At 50.3% G+C, this 26,631-nt stretch overlaps 3 protein-coding genes across 3 annotated transcripts; 1 reads left to right on the forward strand and 2 right to left on the reverse strand.

Annotated features, from left to right (window-relative positions):
- Positions 1–3,764: 3,764 nt before the first annotated feature.
- On the reverse strand, positions 3,765–13,741 carry EIF2B4 (eukaryotic translation initiation factor 2B subunit delta). The gene is made up of 12 exons (XM_054991787.1): positions 12,972–13,741; positions 12,723–12,888; positions 12,315–12,500; positions 12,016–12,098; positions 11,413–11,504; positions 10,317–10,431; positions 10,159–10,235; positions 9,958–10,060; positions 7,960–8,087; positions 5,315–5,492; positions 4,767–4,947; positions 3,765–4,008 (listed from the first exon to the last, which is right to left on the reverse strand). Exons 1-12 carry the CDS (start codon positions 13,362–13,364, stop codon positions 3,809–3,811), a joined length of 1,902 nt encoding a protein of 633 aa, XP_054847762.1. The 5' UTR covers positions 13,365–13,741; the 3' UTR covers positions 3,765–3,808.
- A 1,869-nt stretch (positions 13,742–15,610) lies between these two features.
- On the forward strand, positions 15,611–22,248 carry SNX17 (sorting nexin 17). Its single transcript, XM_054989435.1, has 15 exons — positions 15,611–15,796; positions 18,326–18,400; positions 18,704–18,821; positions 19,144–19,208; positions 19,305–19,415; positions 19,685–19,775; positions 19,888–19,975; positions 20,085–20,154; positions 20,275–20,367; positions 20,530–20,733; positions 20,938–21,060; positions 21,196–21,273; positions 21,416–21,490; positions 21,597–21,638; positions 21,753–22,248. The coding sequence occupies exons 1-15, from the start codon at positions 15,734–15,736 to the stop codon at positions 21,870–21,872; spliced, it is 1,416 nt and encodes a 471-aa protein (XP_054845410.1). The 5' UTR covers positions 15,611–15,733; the 3' UTR covers positions 21,873–22,248.
- A 93-nt stretch (positions 22,249–22,341) lies between these two features.
- Positions 22,342–26,175, reverse strand: ZNF513 (zinc finger protein 513). The gene is made up of 4 exons (XM_054989446.1): positions 25,985–26,175; positions 25,533–25,667; positions 24,439–25,020; positions 22,342–23,682 (listed from the first exon to the last, which is right to left on the reverse strand). The coding sequence occupies exons 1-4, from the start codon at positions 26,022–26,024 to the stop codon at positions 23,036–23,038; spliced, it is 1,404 nt and encodes a 467-aa protein (XP_054845421.1). The 5' UTR covers positions 26,025–26,175; the 3' UTR covers positions 22,342–23,035.
- Positions 26,176–26,631: the final 456 nt, after the last annotated feature.

Genomic DNA, 26,631 nt, shown 5'->3' on the forward strand with positions numbered 1-26,631 from the left:
TTCCACCAACTGTATACCCGCCCCGTGGTATAATCCCTATTATCCCTCTGGTACTTCCTTACTTTGACTTCTTTCATTTTGTTTTCAAAGTCTTTAACTAGTTTCTCAAGCTCCTTTATCTTACTTTTAAATTGGTCTTCCTCAAAGCTGTTTTTGAGTTTAGTCTCCAAAACTTCAATCTCCTTGCCAAGATTCTTCACCTCCACCTGTGCTGTCTCGACCACTAATAACATAAGATCCATGGAACATTTATTCAATACGGCAGCCCATCTATTTTTAAATTCTTCCTGGTCTCTAAAGAGGCCAGGAGGTTTATGTATACGGAGACCTCTAGGTATTCTATTAATCTTGCAATATTCAATCAGGGAGCCCGCATGAAGTTGATAACGAAGCTGTTTTTTCTTCAGGAACTGCAAATTATTCCAATCATTCTCCCCATTACTCTCATTTTTATCAAACGAAAAGGGAGTGGATGACATTTCAGAGATAATACGTGTCTTATCCTCTTCAGTATACATTAACAATCCTTCAAAATTAGACATGGCTCTAGTTACAGCGTCCCAAAATATAGAGCAACACGGTAATACTGCTATCAGACAAGAAAAAAATTCCCGTGTACTATAATGCCTCCACAATCAACAATAAAGCGTGTAATATTGTTTCCAGAATTATTTATTCACCAATATATAAGGGGTATATTAAACAACTTGTATTTCAAATTATCTCTCTTAGCACATTCAAGAACTGTACCACATATTGCACTCCCCCTCAACCTCAATCATATAGGCATTTCAGACGTCCTGTAATTATTCTATTAAAGTGTCACGTGCTCCAAGTGCTATAATTGTTACAATTAAAGTGCATTTACTGGTCAGGCATCCTATGACACTACTTTTCCTATACAGGGTTTAAATTGCCTTGTTCACAATTATAATATACAGTCACAATATAGGTGCAGTCCAAGAATGATTCCAGATACTGTGGGTGTCACAGCTCATGGGTAGACCTATGTCCTTCCAATATACGTTGTAAACTCTGTGACTGAGTTCTCTAACGGACGGTCCAGATCCTTGTAAGGTCCGTTTCCAAAGTTCTTTTTCAAAGAGCACAGTAGCTGGAAAAACATACATAGTCATAAAGAATCCCTGAGTATCTAATATTTACACTAATACATTCATGGTACAATATACTCACTCAGAGATTCTTGCAATTAACCTTCCATATCCCCTTCTAGTATTCCAATTACTTCCATCTGCATCTTGTTAGCTAGTAACCGTTTTATCCTCTGAATGTAATCCACGCCCCCATCATATAGTTATTCTCTCTTAAAGAGGTATTAGTCCCATAAGTAGTTATAAGAAACACGTATAGTCATTGGCTATATTCAAGCCATTAGGTATGAGAGTATTGAGTTTATATATCCAAAAGGTTTCTTTTTGGTGTAGTTCCCTAGTAGCAGTCATATATTCCCTCTTTCGAGTCTTGAACAGCACTGTAAATAACATCTCCATGTCACTATGTTTTCTCTCCAAATAATGTTGGACCAAGGGTGCCTCTAATACGTTATTCTTTATTCTGGACTGATGTTCACCAAGCCATATTCTAATGGAACGTGTGGTACTTCCTACATATAATAGACCACATGGGCATTTCAAAACATACACTACCCCCTCAGTGCCGCAGTTAACAAATTCATTTGTAGTCCTTAATCCTGACTGTTCCAAATCTTCTGTAGTCATTATTAGGGAGCATTGTTTGCATCTCCCACATTTGTATACACCCCTCGGCAGTCCTATGTTCCTGGTGCCAATATCATAATTTAAATCCGAATGTATAATCTGATCTTTGATGTTCCGGGTCCTCCTGAAGGCTACCAGTGGGGGAGTCTCACAGCCTGGGATATCATTGACAAGCGGCCAGTATTTCAAGATTGCCCTGCGGATGGCATTTGCTTTCGCACTATAGTCAAGAACACCCACGATACGGTCTCTGGTCGTTCGTACCTTCGGTCTAAGTAATTCTTCTCTGGTCGTTTCGTCAGCACGTCGTCTTGCTTGTAATAACACCCTATCTGGGTAACCCCGTTGCTTCAAATGTTCTTGCAATATATTACTCTGGAGAACATAATCAGCAACAATGCTCCCTAATAATGACTACAGAAGATTTGGAACAGTCAGGATTAAGGACTACAAATGAATTTGTTAACTGCGGCACTGAGGGGGTAGTGTATGTTTTGAAATGCCCATGTGGTCTATTATATGTAGGAAGTACCACACGTTCCATTAGAATAAGGCTTGGTGAACATCAGTCCAGAATAAAGAATAACGTATTAGAGGCACCCTTGGTCCAACATTATTTGGAGAGAAAACATAGTGACATGGAGATGTTATTTACAGTGCTGTTCAAGACTCGAAAGAGGGAATATATGACTGCTACTAGGGAACTACACCAAAAAGAAACCTTTTGGATATATAAACTCAATACTCTCATACCTAATGGCTTGAATATAGCCAATGACTATACGTGTTTCTTATAACTACTTATGGGACTAATACCTCTTTAAGAGAGAATAACTATATGATGGGGGCGTGGATTACATTCAGAGGATAAAACGGTTACTAGCTAACAAGATGCAGATGGAAGTAATTGGAATACTAGAAGGGGATATGGAAGGTTAATTGCAAGAATCTCTGAGTGAGTATATTGTACCATGAATGTATTAGTGTAAATATTAGATACTCAGGGATTCTTTATGACTATGTATGTTTTTCCAGCTACTGTGCTCTTTGAAAAAGAACTTTGGAAACGGACCTTACAAGGATCTGGACCGTCCGTTAGAGAACTCAGTCACAGAGTTTACAACGTATATTGGAAGGACATAGGTCTACCCATGAGCTGTGACACCCACAGTGGCTGGAATCATTCTTGGACTGCACCTATATTGTGACTGTATATTATAATTGTGAACAAGGCAATTTAAACCCTGTATAGGAAAAGTAGTGTCATAGGATGCCTGACCAGTAAATGCACTTTAATTGTAACAATTATAGCACTTGGAGCACGTGACACTTTAATAGAATAATTACAGGACGTCTGAAATGCCTATATGATTGAGGTTGAGGGGGAGTGCAATATGTGGTACAGTTCTTGAATGTGCTAAGAGAGATAATTTGAAATACAAGTTGTTTAATATACCCCTTATATATTGGTGAATAAATAATTCTGGAAACAATATTACACGCTTTATTGTTGATTGTGGAGGCATTATAGTACACGGGAATTTTTTTCTTGTCTGATATACTGGAGGTACCTGCAGAGAGGACAGCCTGCCAAAGCCATCCATTGTGTGAAGGCAAAGGTGCCTGTGGCTCAGGAAGATGGGTACGGCCAGCAGATTCTGGTCCCTTGGAATCAGACCAAAGGCCTTGCTGGGCAGGAGAAGGAGGGACCCATGGAGGCTTCTGCAATGCTGTGGCTGGGGCTCCTGCCTACCTGGCAGCCCTGTCTTCCAAATTAGGATACAGCCATTCAGGAGTGAAAGAAAGACACTCTGCACCTGCTCAGAAGGACTTGCAGCTATGACTTCATATAATTTCTTGACCTGAGCCCTGCCTTCCACGTTGATGGCCTATGCAGATGGTTCCACATATAGAGAAGGGGATGGTTCTTGCAGAAAGCCTTTTCTGCAGGGGGGAGGGGAGGATGAGGGGGGGCACTGCTTGGAGTCATGTCTCATTCAGGCACACACACAGCGGAGGCACAGAGCTGGGCACACAGAGTTTATTTGCTCCCTCCTCCCTTCCCACGTTTACTGCTCCACGTTCTTGACACGCAGCACAACGGGGACGGAGGTGCAAGGGATCATTCCCAAGTCTGTGATCACCAGATCCACCAGCTCCATGGGGGTCACATCATAGACCAGATTGAGGAGGCGCAAGGACTTGCTTTCCTGCCAGCCAGCTAATGGGATCCTCCCCCGCTGTGGCACAATCAGGTCATCAGGGTCATCTGCGGGGACAAGGGTCCATTAGAGAAACATCCACCCCTCTCCCGAGGCAGGTGGGCTGCACCTCCCTCCCTCCCTCCCCCTGCCTTGAAAGATAAGCAATGGCGCGTAAGGGGACGTGCACAGCCAGGCAGGGACACTGGGCTTCTATACAGGAGAGAGTCCCTCACTCCCTGCTTCCATGATTAAAAACGTATTTCAAACTCCTTGATGGCATTTTCCCTGTCTCTCAAGGTCTGAAGAAACAGGATCAGGTCCCAAGTGGCCAACTCCCCACCCTGGAAACCTAGGATTTGCCCTGCCCCGCCCACATTTCATTGACCACCTGTCTCCCTACAATGACAACCTGCTGTGCCTAACCACAGAGGATGTGACCTGCACAATTTGCCGGACTATCCCTGGTGGCTACAGTCCTACCTACCTCCAGGATCACAAACAATTCTCTCCCCAGTAGAAAAAAAGCAATATTCCATGAAAGCTCATAATCTACCACAAATATTGTTAGTTTTATAGGTGCTACTGGACTCGGTACAGATAAACTAACATCTTGACAATTCTCTCCCCAGGAGGTTTGAATCCCTGTTGAAGCCTTGAGGGTCTTTGAGCTACTCACCCCCACCCCCATACAAGATTCTTGCAAGGAAAGCATGTGCTGTAGCTCCCTGTGGTTACTGAAATTAGGGCAGGACACAAAACCAGCAGGATAAAGCCACAGTGCCTCCCCGCGCCCTCTCTGGTCAGTCCCTGTGTGACAACATACCAAGTTCATTGGAGACAAAGGAGTCGGTTTGGACCCGGTCACAGAACTTGTAAGTCTCACAGCAGACTAGGACCGGCACATTATGGGCCTTGGAAATCAGAGCTATCTGCGACGTGCCCATCCGTGACATCACAGACCCATTGGCCAATAGCGCGTGGGCTCCCAGAAGCACCTTGGAAACCTGGCAGGGTGGGCAAGTTGGGTTGTTAGTTCCCTTTCAGCCCAAACTTAGAGTGCCCCCAGGAAACCCCCAAGGGAACAGTCCCCTTCCCCAAAGGCTGCCATGTCAAAGCCAGGGCAGCCAGTTCCCCTCCCCTTTCCCTCTAATTCCACCAAGCCATCTTAGGGCAAGCCAGACTCTTGGCCTATCAAACTTGGTACTGCCTGCTCTGACTGGTAGTGGCTCTCCATAGTTTCAGGTATTGTCTTTCTCATCAAGCAGATGCTCTGTCCCTGAGCCATGGCCCCCTTCCCAGCTCCTTTGCCCACACCCTCTCCTCCTCCCCTCCCAGTCCCCAACTCCTGCCCCTTCCCACCAAGCACCCTACCTCAGGCAACACATAGGAGATGGCGTTGATAAGCACATAGCTGCAGCGGATGCCCTGCTTCACCAGGCAATGTAGCGTTTCCCGGCCCTCCAGCCGTGGCCGACTGTCCACCACCACCACTCGGAAAGCACGGCCCTTGGTGTGGGCATCACACAGCGTGCGGCTCACCAGGGAGGAGCTGTAAGGCAAATGAACACAGATGGGAGTCGACGAGGAGCCCAGGGCCAACCTGGCATTCAGCTGGCCCACATCCTTCCACTCGCTCAACTGCTACCTTAGCAGGAAGGCATCGCTTCTCTTTTCTTTTCCAATATACTCTTACACATAAGGGACTTGGGCTGCTGCTAGGTCAGGAGCCCCAATCACATGCAGTTCCTCCCAGCAGGATAATCCACATCTCTCCCTGCCAGGGTTGACCTGGTTAGGATAACCACCTGCTCTGCACAAAGGAGGAAAATCTAGGAATAAGGGTGCCAGCTGTATAACACCAAGGCTGACCTTTTCTTTCCCTTCTTGTCTATAATAGGTATAAAGTCAGGGCACAGCCAGAGGCACGGACCTCTTGGCAGGAGCCAAAGGACTCTTGGCTGTGAGCCCACAGCTAGCAGTTCTCAAACGAGTCGCCTACTGGATCCAGAACTTGCCAAGCATGTGCTTTTGCTTTTTATTTCTTTGAACTGTATTTTATTTGTTTGAATTGTTTGCTCAAATTGTATCTAAGTCTGCTTCTAAGCTGCCTTGGGTGTCTGTACTTTGGGGTAATAGGTTAGATTACTGAAATGCGCTCTATGTGGGGCTGCCTTTGAAAACAGTATGGAAACTTCAACTCATCCAAAACGTAGCAGCCAGGATATTGTCAGGGGTAGGATACAGCGATCGTATCACCCCAGTGCTGGAAGATCTGCACGGGCTGTCCATTTGTTTCCAGGCACCATTCAAACCGCTGGTTCTTACCTTAAAAGCCCTTAATGGATTGGGGCCAGAGTACTTGAGGGACCACCTCCTCCCATATTGTCCAGCCCACCAGTTAAGATCTGCCTCCCAAGCCCTGCTCGCCTTCAGAGGTGAGGCAAGTGGCAACCAGAGACAGGGCTTTTTCAGTAGCAGCACTTTGCTTATGGAATGCCTTTCCCCTTGAAGCTTAGGTGGTGACTACGTTGCTTTTTCTTAAGTGCTAGGTCGAAACATTCCTGTTCACCCAGGCCTTTAATTCTTTTAACATTATTTTAGTCTGGAAACTGTTGCTTTAATCTGTCAGTGGTCTGTTTTTATGGTCTATGTGGCTGTGCTGGGCCTGGTTTTTAATGCTGAATTTGATTAATATAGTTTAATGCATTTAAAATTATTTCTGTTTTGTAATCTGCCTCACACAGGTTCCAAATGAGGTGGCTTCTTACCTCGATATAGCGGACCTGACCACCTGGATCCATGCTATAGCAACATCAAGATTTGACTATTGTAATGCACTATGCATAAGTCTCGCACCTAAGTTAACTAGGAGACTCCAGTTGGTGCAAAACACTGTGGCTCAACTGTTATCAGGAGTGAGCAGGAGCATGAACATCACTCTCATCTTGCAGTAACTCCATTGGCTACCTATCAGTTACTGTGCTCAGTTCAAGGTATTGGTTATCACTTACAAAGCTCTTCACAGCCTTGGTCTTGCACACTACGGGACCGCCTCCCTCCCTATGTTCCTCCATGGCAGCTTTGCTCATCTGAACAGGGTCTCCTGCAGGTGCCAGCCTGCATATGGGCAGCTTGTGTGTGCACTTTCTCTGTGGTGGCCCCTATCCGGTGGAACAGCCTGCCTGGGAAGGTCAGGAGAGCCCCCTCTCTCCTGGCTTTTTGCAAACGATGCAAAACTGAATTATTCAAAAAAAGTTTTTTACTCAGAAGGGTTGTATTGTAGGGAGTGGGTCTCAGATGCTTCGTTAATGAGTTAGGGGCCACAGACTTCACCATTACGTTGTCTTACATACTATCTGAGGGCCAGTTTGGTGTAGTGGTTAAGAGCGCAGGACTCTAATTTGGAGAGCTGAGTTTGATTCCCCACTCCTCCACTTGAAGCCAGCTGGGTGACCTTGGGTCAGTCACAGCTTCTAGGAACTCTCTCAGCCCCACCCACCTCACCTCACCTCACCGGGTGATTGTTGTTGAGGGGAGAATAATGACATACTTTGTAAACCAGTGAGTGGGTGTTAAGTCATCCCGAAGGGCGGTATATAAATCTAATGTTATTATTAAATATGTGCTCCTATGACCTTCTTGTGCTTCATGTTGTCTAATGTCAGTCCTAGAATTGCTTATGTTCTGTTTCAGCATTTCTTCAACTCTGCATTGGATTCTTGCTTTGTAAACTTGGATTTATTTACTCAATGGTATTGTTTATGGAAATATCCTTGATATTCTGTACTAATCTCACAGTGTAATCTGCCTTGAGTCTCAGTGAGAAAGGCGGACATATAATAATAACAATAATAATGATGATGATATGCCTAAATGAATAAAGCACTGGGAAGCAATGGACTGGTGCCCATTGACCTGGCTGGATCAACACTTCCCATCTACAGCAGTAGCTCTGCCTTCTGTTCCGTGCCACTCCACCCAGACAGTGGATTTCACCCTCACCACCAACTCCATACCATCCATATACCAGGATGACATCCCCATCGTTGATCTTTTCAAAGGCAGACTTGGAGATGGCTTCAGCTGCCAAAACAATCTTCTCCCGCACATACTTGTCAATGGCTTCTTGAAGTACCCCTTTGGCCTGTTGTGAGAAGAAGAGCCCTGTCACATCTTGAGAGATCCACATCAAAGCCCCAACACTCCAGTTCTGCTCAAACTGATTAGCCCACTCCCAACACACACACACCACACCAAGTGGAGAAGAGTCCCTTGCATGCCCCTTGGAGACACATGGAAGGTCTGTTTCTCCAAAGAGTTCCCCACTTCAGTGACTGGTGGAGGACAGGAAGTGACAATGGGAGAGAGGAGGTGATGTATTGCTGCTCCGTACAGACACACGTGGGTATTTGCTGTGCACTTCCGCAGCTAGCCATCGGGCAGAAACAACCATTCCAATTAACTGGAAAATCACCTACAAAGTCACTGGAGATAGAAGGAAAAGCTGAATAAAGAAAGCCTCTCTATGTATCTCTATAAAATAGGCTAGTGATTTGGCCTCAGTGAGTCATGCTCTGATCACATCCCGGTTAGATTACTGTCATGCACTTTATATGGGGTTGTCTTTGAAAACCGCTTGGGAACTTCAGTTGGTCCAAAATGCGTCAGTTGGGTTTTTGTGGAGGGCTGAATACAGAGATCGCATCATCCCTACACTGGCTGCCATTTGTTTCCAGAAACAATTCAAAGTGCTGCTGCTTTCTTATAAAGCCCTAAACAGCTTGGGTCCAGGCCAGGGTACTTAAAGGTCCACCTACACCCATATTGTCCAGCCCACCAGTTAAGATATTATCTGGAAGCCCTGGTCATCTACACTCCTGTTTTCAGAGGTGAGGCAGGTGGCGATCTCAGACAGGGCTTCTTCAGTGGTGGCACCTCACCTTTGGCATGCCATACTTTCTTTTAGGTATCAAGCTAAAACATTCCTTTTAACCCTGGCTTTTAACTCAAGGGATTTATCTTTTAAACATTTCCTAATCTGCTTTTGGCCCACGGTGCATTTTATTTACATTGTTTTAGGCTGCTCGGTGCTAATTTTATGCTGCCATTATGCCTTGGTTTGTTTTAATGGCTTTTTTTTAAACAAGTGTGTTTTAATGGCTTTATCTTAAGTGTAAGCCATCTCAGCCAGGTCTTCTGAAGAAACAGCATATAATTTTCTCTAAATAAATAAACAAACAAATAAATCCATGGTGCTACAGTGGAGCATGATGGAAACTTCCAAACTAAAATTCATGACCTGGGACCTTTGTAGCTGCGGGACTCCCTCCACCTGAATGAGCCCACAAGTTAGCTCCAGTCATCAGACCAGGGATTACTTGTAGCTTCCCCACTCAGATCAGTGAGCTATGTCTTATAATAACAACAACATTCAATATATATACCACCCTTCAGGACAACAATGCCCACTCAGAGTGATTTAAAAAGTGTGTTACTGTTATCTTCACGACAATCACCCTGTGAGGTGGGTGGGGCTGAGAGAGCTCTGAGAGAGCTGTGACTGACCCAAGGTCACCCAGCTGGTTTCAAGTGCAGGAGTGGGGAATCAAACCCAGCTCTACATATTAGAGTCCTGCCGCTCTTAACCACTACACCAAACTGACTCTCTTTGTTTGGGGTTGTTCGTACTTGGCAGCTGCACCAATGCTGTGAAATGGGCTTCCCAAAGCCCAAAGATGCAGGGCAGGCCCCAGCACTGCATAAAAGCTCTGTGAAGTAGAGCTTTTCAGACATGCTTTTGGCAGCCTGAAAGTGGAGTGTGTGGTTTGCATCCTTTTATTTTGTGCTTGTGAGACTGTATTTGTTTTTTAATTTGACATAATCCAGTGCAGTCCACCTGATTTGGGGGGGCGGGGGGGGAGTGAGATATTTAAACAAATAAATATCCCAAAGGCCAGCAACCCCATCCCCCACAGTGTCCTGATCTCACAGCCCCAGGGAACAGCAGAACGTACCTCTTCTTCTCGCATACTTCCGGGCAACCCTGAGATCTCCTTCTTGAGGAATTTGATGGCATTGCCCATACTGGCCGAGAGGGGCCGGCACTGATTAAGAAAGCTGCAAAGGAAAGCTGCATTCAGCCCAGCTTCAGGGAGACGTCTCCCTCTCCAGTAGGCCAAAAGCAAAAGTAGCCCAAGACTCCTAAATCCTGTCACCTGATGTAGGGCTTCAGCTTGTTCACCAGGTCCCGTGACAGCTCCTCGTTGGCAGGGGTGGTGTAGTCCCCAATGACCTGAGAGGAAGAAGCTGCCGTTGGGAATGCTCCTCGAATCCCCAGCGACGCAGAACCCCCACCAGCCCTCCTCATGCATACCTGTTTGAAGACACGCAAGAGAGCAATGCAACGGGCGTTGGAACCATTGATGATGCCCTGGGAATACTGGAGACCGAGCCGCACCACTGCTGGATGAATAACAGATGCAGGGATGCTGGTGATGGGCAGGAATTAGAGATTAGTAATCTACAACCATTTATTTTTATTTTATTTAAAACATTATGTGCCATATTTCAATTCTGAGGATTGCCCAAAAGGTGGCTTAACAAGTAAAATGGTGAAGCAAAAACGGTGTCTGGGCACATGTGGGTCAGAGGGGGAAGCTGTATTCATCTGCCTGTGATGGGGATGCCGGCACTGACATGATATTCCATGATTGCTGGCCTGCCGCAGGATTGTTATGGACTCGATCACAATTGCTATGCTTTCTGTACTTTGTTGAGGGTTGTTTCTGGCAATTATTTCCCTTCTGCAGAGCAGGCATAGGAGACCAACTTGTTGCACTGGATTCAGCAATATACCAACATCAGGATTTTAGTTTTCAGGGCTCCACCCCCCTCAATGTCCACAGGCATTTACACAAAAATAAATGAACACAAATTTCCATTTTAAAGAAGAGTGCACGCAGGGTGGGCTGGTAATTATTAGCAGGCATTTTTACTAGTTAGATGGGACTCTGAGAATAAAATAGCCCCACATCAAGATGAGCAGGTGCTCACCGGGATTTTTTTCATTTAGTTACAGGGCCAGCTTGACCAGAAAAAATAAGATATTCAGGAACTTCCAGTGACAACGGCTCCTCCAGGGCCTTGGGCAAAGGCCGTTCACGTTACCTGCTACCTGGTTCTTTTAACCGGAGATGCTGGCGACTGAACCTGGGACCTTCTGCATGCAAAGCCACAGTTATCTTGTACAACCAAGGAGTGGCATCTTAGTGCAGACAGCTGCCAGAGCAGGACAGCAACAGGTTTCATTATCCAGGACACAATGGATGGCTAAGGGCGTGTTGCTCATCTTTCCCTCTCCAGCTGGCTTCAGCCCTTCAACTTCTGGCACCTCCCCTCTTCAGGTCCCACGTGACAGAGTCCTTCTTGCTGGTCCCAAAGCCCCCGCACAATAGCAAGCAAGCACCCACCTCATTTGCTGCGTTAGCAACACTTTGCGGCTGTATTGGTGCAGGTGGGAGAAGAGGCTGACTTTGGCACCGTAATCGGGTCTCAAAGGCACCTGGACAGAGGACGGAGAATGGAGCTGAGACATCTGCACCTGCTGGCTACCAGCCAGCAACTCCCTATATTTAACCCTCCTGTAGGGCTCTTTCACTCACCAGATCACGACCCTCCAATTATAATTTCTATCATGTTTGGATTTGCAATGTTCACCTACATCTGCTTACAATTACGGGATGGAGGATAGAGCGATTTGTCCAAAGCATCCCAAATCACCCTGCTCCAAGACCAACTTCAAATCTAACCGCTGAACATGCCTATGCCTCACCACCCAAATTGATGAGGAGCAGGGGACAAGCCTACCAAAAAACCACACTCTCCGACTAGAACCACCGCCCGCCTTATCCCCCAAAATGTTTTGGGGCTGGCCGAGGTTGACCCCACTCTACAAATGTACAGGGGTACACTTCAGGGCTAGTTCCCCCCTCTGAGCCAAATCTGCAAAAGCCAGCCACAAGTACGCCAGAGCTAGCCACCCCAGGACTGCACTGCCACAGCCGGCCCCTCACCTGCTGGCGCTCCAGCTTCTTGGCCAGTTTCTTGAGTGCAGCTGGGTCATCGACTTGTACGTGTTCGGGGAGCCTTTTCACCACTGAGGGGTAGAGTGGGAGAAACAAAGTTGGAGAGAGGCTGACCCAGAGAGCAGGATTGCCAGCTCTCGTTTGGGAGATACCTAGAGATTTGGGGGTGAAGCCTGGGGGGGGGGGTTAAGGAAGACAAGGGGCCTCAGCAGGGTATACCTGGAGGTTGGCAATCCCACGAGGGAGGCTCATCCGCGCCCTGCGGAGCCGCCGGAAGAGAGTCCTACCTGGCTGGGCCTCGCCGGGTACGAGCCGAGGCTTGGGGGGCAGGGCGGCCGGGCTCTGCTCTCCTTTCTTGGCCTGCTTCAGGGCCCGGTCGGCCTCCTGTTTGGCCCGGCGCTCCGCCCGCAGCTCGGCCTTGCTTTTGCCTCCCGCTGCCTTCTCAACGGCCATGGCGGGGGCCGGTGCCGTTGCTAGAGGAAGGAAGCGAGGCCGCGAGTCAGGAGGAGCCGGAGAGTGCGGCGCCCTTGCGTGGCTCGTCGTGGAGAGCAGGCGGTGGCTTTCCCCCTGCCAGCCGAGGAGCAGAGAACGAAACAGCCAAGCCGACGCGCGTCCACCTGCCCGCCCACCCAGTCACCACCGGCCCGCAGGGACCATGGCAACGCCTGCTCCCCGGGCCGGGCCCCCCTGGCAACCTGGCGGCGGGTGCGGCGGCACGTTGCAGGGCACCGGCTGAACCGGAGAAGCGCCCTGCTGCTGCGGCGGCGGCGGCGGCTCTTCCTGACGGCGCTGCTTCTTCTTCTGCTTCTTCTCCTTGCGCAGCTGCAGCTTCTCCTCGCGTGATAGCTCAGTGGCGGGCGCCTGCGGAGGCGACCGAGGGCTTTAGACCGAGCGGCCCGGCGCTCTCCTCTGCGCGGCCACCCTCGCTACCCGCCCTCCAGTACCTGGCTCCGCTCCGTGCCCGGCGGCGGCTGCACGCGCCCCCCGGCCTCCTCGCGGTCGCCGCGCTCCGCCATCGCTCCTCCGGCGGGATGTTGGGCAGAGGCCGACCGCCGGCTGCTGGAGCCTCGAGACAGCGACACCTGCTGGTGGGAGCCCGGCGCTAGGCGGACTCCGACGGCTCTCGGCCAGCCCCAGGCGTGCTTGCCGCTCCGAGCGGAGGCGCGGCCCGGACTACAGCGATGCCCAGTGGGATATTGGGGAGGGGGCAGAAAAGAGGGTGGCGCTCGCCGTTCCTTCTCCTTTGCGCCCCCGGTAGGCCAAGCGACGCAGAAGACCTTTGCCCCCGCGTTTTGATGCTGGCTGGGAGGGAAGGGGTTCGACGGTATCAGCCGCATTTTAACGAAGAGTAAAGTGAGGATCCTTCGGAGCTGACGAGGTGTCTCCGCCCCACAGGGATATTGCTAAGTAGCTGAACGGATGTTTCGCCTGACTCTTAGCTGAGGAACAGCACAGATCCCACACGTCGCAGTGTTCCGGGAGAGTGACTGGTTTAGCCGTCTTGGGGATACTTGGCATAGGTTTGGTAATTGGGCCTTTCTGAATTTACGTTATTTATAGCCTGCCATTCTCACTGACACTCAAGGCGGATTACATAGATTGACTTATTGCACACATTGGCTGGGACATTCAATAAACAAAATTTGAAAACAAACACAAATCCAATACAGAGCTGAAAAAACAAAACAAAACAGAAGCAGATTGATAGGACGTAATTACTGACGTGTTCACTGGTTTGAATGGTTTGAATCTATCTAGAAAAGTGGTATATAAATCCAGTTATCTTAAACAGAGTTGGAACATACTTACAGCAACAGGCAGTACATAATAGTAGAGTCTGCAGGCCCTATCCTTATACCAAAGTATCTCTCTGAACCATTTCCTTACAGCATAGCCCTCACTTGTGTAAAAAAGCCCTCCTGATTAATTCACTTTTGCACAGTTTGTGGAAAGGCAGGAGAGTGGGAGCTTTCCTGACCACTTCGGGCAGGCCATTCCATAAGATGGGAGCTGCAACAGAGAATGCATATGCACAGGCAGCTGTTGATTTTGCCCATTGGCAAAGTGGTACCTGCAGAAGGCCCTGTTCAGATGAGCAAAGGTGAGTCAAATAAACATGGTTAAGCAAGGGCACAATTTCCCCAGAACTCTGTGTGTGTGTGTGTGTGGTGTGTGTGTGTGTGTGACCCCCCCTCATTGGGTCTGCCAATGAAATGGATAGGCACTAGATTTAAGCTTGATGTTGGTAAGGCAACACCCCTCCCCAAACAAAAAAACATGCTACTTTGCACTCTCATGTTTAGCCTGCTAGCTCTGCAAAGAACCACACTTGCTTAAGCCCTGTGGTTGTCGTTGTGGACCCAGGTTCAAATCCCCACTCTGCCACGAATCATGGCAGAAACAGTGGGAAGGGATGCTGTCTTCTAGAAGCATCTGAAAACAGGAGCACAAGCCGCTTGTAGCCTGTTATCAGGATCAACTAAAAAGACAAAGTCTGTGCGTCCTGTTTCCCACAGTGGATGGATGGCTGACCTCTGTGAGAAAACAGGAAGGATACTGGGTTAAAGGGATTTCCCCTCTGATTCCTCCTTAGTATGTGTCTCCTTCCACTTTTTACTATGTATGGATGTGAAAATTGGACAGTGAAGAAAGCTGACAGGAAGAAAGTTGATTCATTTGAAATGTGGGGCTGGATGAGAGTTTTGCTTATACCATGGATGGCCAAAAAGACAAATAAGTGTGTTCTAAATCAAATCAAGCCTGAATTTTCTCTGAAAGCTAAAATGACAAATCTGAGACTATTGTACATTGATCGCATCATAAGAAGGCAAGACTCTGGAAAAGTCAATAATGCAGGGGAAAGTGGAAGGCAGTAGGAAAAGAGAAAGACCTAAAACAAGACAGCTTGACTCAGTCAATGAGGCCACATCCTCTAGTTTGCATGATTTGCGCGTCTGTTAACGATAGGACGTTTTGGAGGTCTTTCATTCATAGGGTCGCCATAGCGGGGAGGCGTCTTGACCGGCACATAACATATACACACATTCCACTTTACAGTACAGTTAACAGCTTGCGGCCAGTAGCTACTAGGCATGACTGATGGGGGGGGGGAGCTTCAGAAATGCATGGGAAAAGATCTCACTGGCAATAAGTAATCCGCCTTGGATCTCAATGAGAAAGGCGGACTAATAATAATAACAAGCCAAACAGCCCTAACAATAACAAACAGCCCTAGCGTCAGATTGATAGATAAGAAAGCAAAGGGGCGGTGTCAGCATCATCCACGTGTTGCTATCCCTTTAAAGGGTCGTACCATCCCTCCTGTCAAAGAGGGGAGTGCGGTATAAGGGAGAGGGAATGCCTCGTTTTGCTTTCTCCAGCTGTTGGACACTTTTCCAGAAGTTGGAGCCAAGAGGAGCTACAGCTGGCCCTCGCCATAGGAATAGAAAGACTCCCTTCTCTCTCCATGGTTCTTGCTGTCCCCCCTTGCTCCGGCACTTGGTCCCTCCCGAGCCGATCCATTCCATGCAGGGACGGGGGAGGACCGGCTGCGAGCAAGGTGGCCGCCCCCTCTCCCCGCCTACTGTGGCGCCGCCACCGCCTCCCTCCCCCTGCGGCCCGTGCAAGATGGCGGCGTTTGCGGGGCTCCGTTCTGGCCCCCGTCGGAGGTAGCAGCGGACCCGGAGCGAGGCGACAGGCGGCGGCGATGCACTTCTCCATCCCGGAGACCGAGACCCGCGCCGGGGAAGGCGGCAACGCGTCCTACGTGGTGGGTGTCGCGGGCGGGGAGACCGAGCCTTCCTCCTCCTTCTCCGGCATTCGGGGGCGAGAGGAGGTGATGCCCCCTGCACCGCCGGCGCTTTCCTCTTCCCTGCGGAGCGGAGTCTTGAGTTGCACCCAGTGGCCTCTCCGGCTCCCCCCCCCCCATTAAGAGTGTGGGTGCTTGGCATCCATCCCCTTCTTTGCTAGGTCTAGAAGAGGGTTGCCAACTCCCCAGGTGGGGCCTGGAGAGCTCCTGGAATTGCGCTTGAGCTCCAGACAACAGGGAGCAGTTCCCCAGGAGCAAATGACTGCTTTGTAGGGGGAGGGGGTCTGGCATTATACCCTGCTGAGCCCCCCAACTCACCATCCCCAGGCTCCGCCCCCCCCCAAATCTCCAGGAATTTCCCAACTCAAGAGTCGGCAACCCTAACGCATGCATACAATCTTCCCAGCCCCCCAATACACCAGCCTTGGCATCGTGTCCTGTTTTTTAGAAGCTGCGACGCTTTCGTTCAGTCACGTCCGCAAGTCCCCTGTAAACATACAGCATTTCGCGGGGCAAGGGTTATTTTTTGGAGGCAGCTCTGCCGGATCGCGCCTGCGCTCCTTCCCTCTCCTTGCTTAGCCTTCCCCAGCGTAATTTGCGAGTTCTGAGCCGAGAGAAGGGCTCATAGGACGATTCCCGCGTCGACTGATCCGTTCTGTCGTTTAATGGGGAGGGTACCCGTAAAAGACTCTTTATGACATTCCCAAACCATCAGAGTTGAGGTAGCCGGAGCACAACCCGGATCTTTGCTCTTCAAGGTATCCTAGAAGTGTTCAGCATTCTTCTAAAGGAGTCAGTCTCTTCTAACAAGTTCCCTTTTGCAATAAACCGCTTGGAAGTTTTCTAATGCGAGACCCTTTCGCAGGGCTAGGGAAGCTTAAAGACACTTCTTGTGATTTTTCCAGCCTTTCTCCCTCATTTAACTAGATCTTCTGAGGCCATTACCAAACCACAGTATATGACAAAAAGCCACCTCTTTGATTTTGTTATAAATCTGCCTGCTGCAGATTTGATCCATTGGTCTGCCTTGCCCCAAATTGCCTGCTCTGATTGGTAATGTTTTCTGCAGGACTCAAAAGAGAAAAGTCTCTCAACATCTACCACTTGAGATCTTTTTACTGTAGATGCCAGAGATCGAATTGGAGACCTTCTGCATCCACCGCTGGTGCTCTGGAGTGATCTGCAGCAGCCACCTACTTGTGTCGTTAATTTAAGTGTCTTGACAAATTTTGCAAGAAAGCCAACAGTAATTGCTCTCTATCTGCAGGCAGTTGCTTTTTTCTTAGTACTTTTTTCTTTAATAATCCTCACCTATTGCTCCTTGAGGCAGAATGGGCTGAGTCTCTCTGTAGATTACCCTGACCTACCTGGCATTTTCCTGAGCTGTTCTTTGATAGGCATATGTGTGCTTATATACAGTTTACATTTACAAAGAACAGCAAGCATTGCTCATTAATAACTGTCCCTTATGTGTTGTTCCTACCTGCTTTGTTGCTGGAGGATGGGGCAACTGCTCCCATTCCTCTCAGGAGGATCTTTTTGCAAAAGTGGGGGGTGGGGAGAGTTGCACGTGGACACGCTGTAGCTGCTGCTTCAGTTGGGACTGTACCATTTTCTGGAAGTGAGCCATAAGCAGGCTGTACCTCAACATCCTTTTCCTTCCTTTTTCCTGTGTGTGCGTACACATACACACAGGGATCATATTGTAGAAGCCATGCAAGTAGTTGTATGAATCATACGAAACTGGTTTATACTGAAATCTGCCACGTTCAGCACTGTCTACTGTGACTGGCAGTGGTTCTTCAGAGGCTCAAACACAGGTCTTTCATAATGCCTATGACATGATCCTTTTGACTGTATTGGAGTGGAGATATTTCACATGCAGGCTGGAGGATTGCAAAACAAAGTTTTAACAAGACATCTTGGCTGCCCTATGACGCTTTAACACTTCTGGGATATCTTGAAGGGCAAAGTACATTGTTGGACCTGTAAGTTTCTGCAACCATGCAAACCAGATGCTTCAACCATACACCTTTCCTCTCCCCCAGAAATGCAGCCTGATTAAGATGACTGTTGCCTTATAACACAAGATTGTATGCTATGCTATCTTGGTAACCCACCTTTTCCTGCTTCCCTTCCCCTTCTGCAATGCAAAGCAGAAAATCCATATGCACCAGTACCTCTTCTGGCACCTAAAGGTTTCAAAGAACAACTGATCTAGTCAGCTGGGCCTCTTGAGCCTTTGTCCTGGGAGTTGAGCCATCTCTGCCTTTTGCTATGGCTTGGCTTGGGAGCTACAGCCTTATCACAGCCCAGGCAGAAGTGTTACACAGTTGCTGGATACCTCTTACCTGGGAATTTTTACTAGTGTAGTCAGAGGGCCAGCTGTCATGGCTGTCCTAGCCCAAATTGGGTCTTTTTAGCCTACCCTTACTCTGTGGCTCTAGCTGTTGCCTGCAGTCCTGATGCTGCCTTCTTTTCCCCGCATAGGCCTACAACATACATGTGAATGGCGTCTTGCACTGCCAGGTGCGATACAGTCAGTTGCTGGGCCTCCACGAACAGGTAAGGAGCTTGCAGGGCTGGGAGAGAAGTGCTGGAACCTGCCAGACAGAGTTATGAGGTTTCTAGGCTGCAGGATGTTCTCTCAGACTTGTGAAATTGCAAGTGTCTGTTAGTGTCTTTTGGGGCATGCTGACTTCTTCCACTACCAGCCTGCAGTGGGACTGAAGAGATTTCACTGTGAGTTCCTGTTCTGAAGCTGGGCTGGACTGGATACAATCAGCCCTCTACCAAAAGTTTGAGAAGCAACTCGGAGAACTATTCTTTGCTACTGTAGGTCTAGAGGTGCACCTTTTCTTTCTACAGTTAAGGAAGGAGTATGGTGCCAACGTGGTACCAGCCTTCCCTCCAAAGAAGATCTTCACTCTCACCCCAGCGGAGGTGGAGCAACGACGGGAGCAGCTGGAGAAGTACATGCAGGCGGGTGAGTCACATGAATCAGCCTTCTACTGAGTCAGACCACAGGTCTATCAAGATCAGTCTTGTCTGCTCTGGCTGGCAAAGGCTCTTCGGAGTCACAGGCGAAGGTCCTTAACATCACCTAATACCTAATCCTGTTACCTGGAGAGGCTGGGGATTGAACTTGGGACCTTGTGCATGCAAAGCAGATGCTGCACTATGAAGCCACCCCTCAGGCCTCTAAGTAGGTGTTGAACTCTGGAAGACTGTTGGGAGAAGGGCTAGTAGAACAGTGGCGGGGGGTGGTACCTTTTGGGCTGATTATGCCTCCTCTTGATAAACCATAGTACGACAGGACCATTTGCTGGGAGGCAGCGAGACCTTCAACAGCTTCCTACGCAAAGCTCAGCAGGTAAGAGGGGAAAGGAGCCAGATGTGGGGGGGGCAGGGTTAGAGCTGCAGCGCTGCAAGCAGAGGAAGACAGACCCTAATCCTTATGTGGCCTCAGGAGACCCAGCAAATCCCCACTGAAGAGGTGCAACTAGAGGTGCTTCTCTCCAATGGACAGAAGGTCAAGGTCAATATCCTCACCTCGGATCAGACTGAGGACGTCCTCGAGGTGAGCATCTTCTAGGGGGGAAGTGCAAGCATGTGGTTTGGCTCCTGCTTAATAGGGAGCATCAGCGTGGGAAGGAGGAAGTCTTTCTTCAAAATGTTTCTTGTCCTCTTTAAATTCAGCAACCAACCCAAAGCTCTTTTTGAAGGGGCGTACCAAAGAAGCCCCTTCTAGTTCGCTCCCTTCAGAGCATCCATGACCAGAACAGTCTTTCCTAAGTTACTGCTGCAGGGAGAGTTCAAATTATGGTGACCCCATCCCATTGTTTGCAGGCTGTAGCCTCCAAGCTGGATCTGCCAGAGGACTTGATTGGCTACTTCCATCTCTTCCTGGTACGAGAAGCCAAGGACGGAGCCTTTTCCTGTGAGTATCCTCTCTGGTTGGCCTTGCTCTATTACAAGGAGAAAAGACTGCATGCTACACTTGGGTGGGGGATGTTACAGGAGTGCTTTTTCTAAGCTGTCTTTCCTTCCAGTTATCCGGAAACTGCAGGAATTTGAACTGCCGTACGTGTCTGTCACCAGCCTCCGGAACTCAGAATACAAGATCCTTCTGCGGAAAAGGTAAGTAGAGTGCAGGGTGTAAAGATCAGTGACTAAGTGACCTGATTTAGCGCCCCATGAAATCCTGCTAAGGATACACCCGTTTCTACTTGCTCTCCCCCTCAATCAGCTACTGGGACTCTGCCTACGATGATGATGTCATGGAGCAGCGGGTGGGGCTCAATCTACTATATGCCCAGGTGAGAGGGGATCCTGTCTCTTTGGGGGGAGTGTATGTGTGTGGGTGGGTGGGGGGGGGGAGTCAGCAGTAAGCAATGCAGCTCTGACTATCTTCTTACTCTGCTCCTATCTCCTCACAGACGGTAGCTGACATTGAGCGGGGTTGGATACTTGCCAGCAAGGAGCAGCACCGTCAGCTGAAGTCGTTGCAGGAGAAGGTCTCCAAGAAGGAGGTGGGCCCCCCCAGTCTGTAAGCAGAGCCTGCATGGCACTAGTCTTGAGCTGCTTCTGGCTCCTTGATTTCCTCAGTGGCAGTCAAGGTGAGAAATCTGGCAGCAGTTAGATAGGTGGGCTCTTGCGCCAACTCTCCCTTCCTCTCTTTTTCACCCCTACAGTTCATCCGCCTGGCACAAACCCTCAAGTATTATGGCTATCTCAAATTTGACCCCTGTATTACTGACTTCCCCGAGAAGGGCTGTCATGTCATTGTCGGGGCTGGGAATAGCGAGTTGAACTTCCAGGTCAAACTGCCCAACGACCAGATCAAGGAGGGGAGCTTCAAAGTGACTCGCATGCGCTGCTGGCGGGTCACTTCCTCGGTGAGTGAACATATGAAGTTGCCTTGATCTAACTGAACCCGTGTTTTCTCTTGTGAATGGCAGTGGCTTTTGTGTCTTTCCTAGGCCAGAGTTATTTCTTCCTCTAATCTGGGGATTGCAGAGAATGAATTTAGAGTTTTCTGCATATCTGTGTTTCCAGCGCAGGTGTGTAAGCTTCAGGGCCTTGCACTGCATCTTTTTCAGGTCCCTGTGAACAATGGTACATCAGGCTCAACAGCTGGCAAGTCTGAAGTAAAGCTGGAACTGGCCTTTGAGTATCTGATGAGTAAAGACCGTCTGCAGTGGGTCACCATCACCAGCCCACAAGTAGGTAGCCAGTGGGAGAAGGGAACCTTGTCTGGGGCTCCGTCTCTATCTGCAGTTTCAAATTTTCCAATGGCGGGGTGGGGAGGCTCCAACCAAAATGAAGACTTAAGTTCCTTATGGCTTCTTTTTCTTCAGGCTATAATGTTGAGCATCTGCCTGCAGTCCATGGTGGATGAGCTGATGGTGAAGAAATCAGGAGGCAGCATACGCAAGGTCAGGCAGGCTTTTAGGAGAGCTTGCTGGGGGCGGGGGGCGAGAGATAGGGGAAGAGTTGTTCCTCTCAGTAAAACTTTGGCAAAGGGAGAAGCAAGGTGAATTCTGTGCATTCTAGTGCTTTGGTGTTTTCCCCCTTCAGATGTTTCGTAGGCGAGCCAATGGTGCCCTGCAGCGCTCAGACAGCCAACAAGCAGTGAAGTCACCCCCACTTCTGGTAAGTAGGCTCCATTCCTGTGGGGGATACCCCACCTCTCCTTTTTCTCCTATGGGGAGCATCTGTCTTGCTTACATCCCTCTGATATGTGTCCCTGTCCTGCCAGGATTCTCCCGATGCCAACAGAGAATCGATTGCAAAAGTGTCGGTGAGTCACTCTAGCCAAGAGGCTAGAGGCCATCCCTCTGTCTGGCTTTTTGAGGGGAGGGGGCTTGGAAAGTAAGAGAGGGCAACGCCTTTAATGCCTCCTTCTTCCTTACAGAGCAAGCTCAGCTCTGTCAGCCTGCGGGCCATCAGCCATTCCAGCTCTTCCACTGACATCAGAGCCAACGACTTCCACGGCAACTTTGCATTTGAAGGCATTGGTGATGAGGACCTTTAGGCGTCCAGGCCTTGCTACATCTTTGGAATGTATGACCCTCCTCCTGGGTTGTTATATGGATGTGCCTCAATGCTGGCTGGCCCCCCGCCCTCCACACTCTGTGCCTGCAGCCTCTGGGGACTTGCTTTGCCCTTTGCAAGGCAGCCACATGGGGCAACTGGCTGGCAGCTTCAGCTCCATACATGCCAAGTTAGGGTAGAGTGGACCCTTGCACAAAAAGAGCATTCGTGGCTCTGGCGCTAACCATAGACTCCAGCATAACTGCTCAGCTTGTAACCTTGTTTTAATCTTCCTGCTGTTTACAGATGAACATTAACGAATGTTTGTGGCAATGATTAAATAGTCCATGATTGGGAATAGGGACTACAAGCCCTCCCCCTGCTGTTCCCTTCTTTCAGTAGCAAAGCTAGCTCTGAGACAAGTTCTTCTCCCTTACCAGAGCGACAGTGACTGGTATTACTTATCTGGTACACTGGAAGTGGCTGTTCACCTGGAGATGGGAGGGCTGAGAAAAGGGTGCTAAATAGTTCTGTTTGCAGTGGCACTTGGAGGAGGTATTTCCAAAATAAAGAGGAGCTGCCTGCTGAGCCTGTTCCCTTCAGGCTAGGCTTCAGATGACACAGCAGCAAGCCCTGGGTTCAGGTACTACTTGACCCCTTCCCCCCGCATCCCAGCTAAAAGAAAGCAAGATAAGAAAACCATTTAATGCGTTAATACACCATATAAATTACACAGACTCAAGCAGCAACCACAGTTAAAGGAGGGATGGAGGTGGCAGGCACAAAGGACAGAAAAGCACCAAGAACTTCCCTTCCCCTCCCCACAGCCTGCATGGGCTTCAGCTGCCCTCCCTTGAGCAGCAAATCAAATCTGTCACACTAACTTGAGATGGGACCTTAAGGAGCAGAAAGCAGAGTTTGCTTCTTCCAATCCTCAGAAGTGTTTGGGCAGAACAATAACATTGTTCAGAACTGACAAGGTAACCCCCGCCCACCCTCCCATACACACACAAACACAGCCGAGGTATACACAGATTCCATCCAGCCCCAGGAAGCTTGCTAACAAGTCAGTGCCTCAAGTCTACCCCCACAGGTAGTGAGGGCTGATGCTAACAGTCTCTCCAGCATGAGTGCACTTAAGTGCCCAGGAATCCTCTTCCCATTTTAGGACATACCACTGTCTGGTCCCGGTCCCCCTTCATCTGCCATGCCCTGACCATGCACCTTCTGGTGGCGCTTATAGTTGTCCCAGTGGCCAGTGGTGTAGGGGCAGATGCGGCACTGGAAGGGCTTTTCACCTGTGTGTCTCAGCATGTGGCGCTTGAGGTTCATGCTCTGGTTGCAGGAGTAGGAACAGAGGCGGCAGCGGAAAGGTTTGTCTCCCGAGTGGATGCGGCCATGCCGCTTGAGATTGGCGAGGTTGCCACAGGCATAGGGGCACAGTGGGCACTTGTAGGGTTTCTCACCAGTGTGCACCCGCTGGTGGCGTTTGAGGTTGTCCAAATGGGCTGAGGCATATGGGCAGAGGGCGCAGGCAAAAGGTTTTTCACCACTGTGGGTCTTCATGTGCCGAGCCAGGTGGTTGGGATAGGTGGTAACAAAGGGACACAGCTGGCACGAGAAGCCTTTTGGAGAAGCAGGCTCAGTGCCCAGCACGGTCAAGCTGCAGCGCCCACACACAGGCTCACCCAGGCCCTCATCACCCTCCAAAACCAGTCCACAGGCCCTGCAGGTGAACGGGAATAGCAGCTCAGGGAGTACGGTGGCAGAGTCCTCGGGCCGCAGGAATGGGGAGCCAGGCAGCAGTGGTTCTGTGGAAGAAAGAAACAGTAACTATGATTACTGACCTTCCCAGGTTGCCTATACATATCCAGGCCCTGCATTTGTTATGTTCAATGAAGATCTCTTCAATTATATCCCTTTTTCTTTTCCTTGTGCAAGCCCCCTATCAGTTCCTACAGCACAACCCCAACCTGCGCTATGAAGCCTTTAAGAAACAGGTACAGTTATAAAATTGGGAAAGAAACATGAACCAGCACCAAGAGAAAGCTAGAAGTTAGTTTATCTGCTGGGAAGGTTGGTGCTCCTGGTTCTGGGCTCAACCGGCCCACCAAAGCTGCTGTTTACTTCTAACATGGCACAAGACGACAGACCTCCTCCACAAGGCGTTCAGCCTTAAAATATTAAAGGAGTACTTATGTTGCATCTGTTGTCAGAAAAAAAGCAGCAGCCAGGAATCTTGTGGCACCTTAAAAATTATTCCGTTCCAGCGTAAGCTTTTGTAAACTAGAGTTCACTAACTCATAGTCAGGAGTAGCTTCAACTGCAGTTAGTTTAAAAAAAAAACAACGAAGGGAAGTAGATAGGAAGATTACATTCAAGCTTAGGTTGGGGATTCAGTCTCAAATGGTGGTAACCTTTGCAGTTTTCAGGATTCTCCAATTCTAGGGCACAATTGGGCAGGGGGTAGCTTTTGCTTTATCAAGGGTATTGCCAGCCTCACCCCTATTAATAATTGCTCCTATGTGTCCCACTCCCCCAAGAAGCGCCTGTGTCCTGCCTGGTACCTGTCTCCTGGTCAGCTACAGGTGGTCCCTCCAACTCTGGCTCTGACTCCCCTTGGAGATGCTGTGTGTGGTGCTGGAGAGTGTTGCTGTTGTGGATGCAGCGGCAGTTGCAGGAGCTGCAGCGCAGTGGCCGTTCCTGGCCGTGGATTCGCTGGTGCCTCTTGAGGTTGCCGAGGCTGCTGCAAGCAAAGGGGCAAGTAGGGCAGCGGTATGGCTTCTCGCCCGTGTGGGTGCGCAGATGGCGGGTCAGGTTGACTAGCTGGGCTGAGGCGTAGGAGCAGTGAGGACAGCGATAAGGCTTTTCACCGTTGTGAGTCTTCATATGCCGTTTGAGATGGCTGGAATAATGCGAGGCGAAGGGGCACAGCTGGCAGGAGAAGACCACACGCCCCTTAGGGGAGCCTTCCTCATCCCCCTCAGTGCAGGGACGGCAGGGGGTGGAGCCAGGAGCAGGCAGGCCACAGTGGTGACAAGCCAGGCCTGGGCCACCAGTCTCTTTGTCCTCCTGGGTCTGGCATAGAGGCGTGAACTCCTCGTCGCTCAGGGTGTAGGCCGGCAGCCCAGGGGTCCCCCCAAGTGAGTCTGCAGCACACAAGGAGGGGGCATCAGGTGGACAGTTGTGGGGATCCTCACCTTGTCCTCTCCCTTTCCTGCTGGTACAATAGGGGGTTACCGGGTGGGGGGGACCTATGCTGCAGCAATCCTGCTGCCCCTGCCTCTCCCAAAGATGGGACAACTGAACCCGTGGCTTCTCCTTTACCCAGAAGCACTCGAGCCTCATCCACTAGCTGCAGCCTTTCTGGAAGCCCTCTACAAACCACTCAGCAACTCTCCCCTCTCCCACCACCTCCCATTCCTCTACAAATGTGCTTACAAGGCAAACACAAAGGGCAGAAAAAGGAAAGCTCAGTTTCGCACGCAAGACGCTTCTTGTCCCGCGCTCAGCTAAGCAAGAGCTTCAAGGAAACCAGAAACGCCGCCGGTCCAAGTTCACAGCATACTTGAAAGAAGCCATCACCAACTCAGTAGCCCGAAATCGCTGCTTAGGCAACCCGGGGCCCCGCGGGCCACAGCCTCCCCTCCCCCGGACCTACCTTCCGAGTCCTTCTCGAAGGCCAGGATCTGCTCGCCGCCGCTCTCTTCCAGCTCCAGCTCGTGCTCCAGGAGGAAGCCACCCTGCGGCGCTTGGCTGTCTCCCGGGGGTGCGGCGGTAGCTCCGACGGCATCCACTGAAAGGGAGGGAAGCCGTCTCAGGGAAGGCCTCACAAGGGCCCCAAACCAGACCGGGTCGCAGAGGGACTGGCCTAATGGGGGGAGCGGGGCGCATGCCCGGGGGGATCTCAAGACCGACGCCTCCATCCCCCACCCCACTCTCATGAGAGCCTGTGGAACTGACCGCCCAGGGAACCGGTTGGAGACTCCAAGAAGAGCGCTTTCAGGAGGGGGGCAGCCCGAAGTCCCTCCGCCTTGGAGAGCCCACCCCGAAGCCCGGCCAGAGAAGATGCCCGCAGCCCCTTCATGAGGAGAAGGGCCGGGCCTGCCTCACCTTTGACTGGCTGTGGGTTACGCTGCTTCCGGCGGGGCATTTTGCCCGGCGGGGAGGAAGGCGGCCGCTCCAGCCCGGGGCGCCTTCCCCACACCGGGTCCCTCAGCGCCGCTTGGCCGCGTCCTCCCCCCGCGCCGCCCCGAGGCCCCGGCAGCCGCTCCCCCCGACACTCCCGCCCATCCGCGGGGCGGGCGGCCAGAGCAGCGGCCGCTTCCGGTTCCGCTCCCGCCCGCGGAGCATGACGGGAACCGAAGTCCTGACAAAGCACAATGGGAGACGAACCGGGAGGGCGAAGAGGATCGTGGAGAACGCTACTGCGCGCAACAGACGAGGAGAGAGCCATGTAGCGTGATGCGGTGACGTCATGACGCTCGCTCCTCTCCCGCCCCACCCGCTCGGCCTCCTGCTGCTGAGAGTCCTGATTGGCTGCAAAGTGAGGCGGGTATTTTGGGTTCTCCGATGAGCCCAGAGGAAGCTGCCACTTGCGGGAGCGGCTTCGAGGCTGCCCGTGTGCGTGGGGAGTTGCGTCTGGGTAGTGGGTGTGCCGGTGGCTCGTCAAGCTCTGCTAGTCTAGTTATGCAATCCGATGCGTACTTACTTAACAGTTAAGTTTTCCTGAATGCAGTGAGATTTCCTCCGTAGCCAGT

Source organism: Eublepharis macularius, chromosome 1 (assembly GCF_028583425.1).
Source record: "Eublepharis macularius isolate TG4126 chromosome 1, MPM_Emac_v1.0, whole genome shotgun sequence".
In the NCBI taxonomy this organism is placed as follows: domain Eukaryota; kingdom Metazoa; phylum Chordata; class Lepidosauria; order Squamata; family Eublepharidae; genus Eublepharis; species Eublepharis macularius.

Excerpts from the sequence above, each read along its gene's own strand:
- EIF2B4 (XM_054991787.1), bottom strand. The coding sequence starts at position 13,364 with ATGCGGCTGATACCGTCGAACCCCTTCCCTCCCAGCCAGCATCAAAAC. Across the intron at positions 12,501-12,722 it reads GCCGCCGCACCCGCCGCCAG|CAACGGCACCGGCCCCCGCC; the intron begins GTTGCCAGGGGG and ends TCCTTCCTCTAG. Across the intron at positions 4,009-4,766 it reads CTTTGTCTCCAATGAACTTG|ATGACCCTGATGACCTGATT; the intron begins GTATGTTGTCAC and ends TTGTCCCCGCAG.
- SNX17 (XM_054989435.1), top strand. The coding sequence starts at position 15,734 with ATGCACTTCTCCATCCCGGAGACCGAGACCCGCGCCGGGGAAGGCGGC. Across the intron at positions 19,776-19,887 it reads CAAGGACGGAGCCTTTTCCT|TTATCCGGAAACTGCAGGAA; the intron begins GTGAGTATCCTC and ends CTTTCCTTCCAG. Across the intron at positions 20,734-20,937 it reads GCTGGCGGGTCACTTCCTCG|GTCCCTGTGAACAATGGTAC; the intron begins GTGAGTGAACAT and ends CATCTTTTTCAG.
- ZNF513 (XM_054989446.1), bottom strand. The coding sequence starts at position 26,024 with ATGCCCCGCCGGAAGCAGCGTAACCCACAGCCAGTCAAAG. Across the intron at positions 25,021-25,532 it reads CTTCGAGAAGGACTCGGAAG|ACTCACTTGGGGGGACCCCT; the intron begins GTAGGTCCGGGG and ends TGTGTGCTGCAG. Across the intron at positions 23,683-24,438 it reads TGTAGCTGACCAGGAGACAG|AACCACTGCTGCCTGGCTCC; the intron begins GTACCAGGCAGG and ends TTTCTTCCACAG.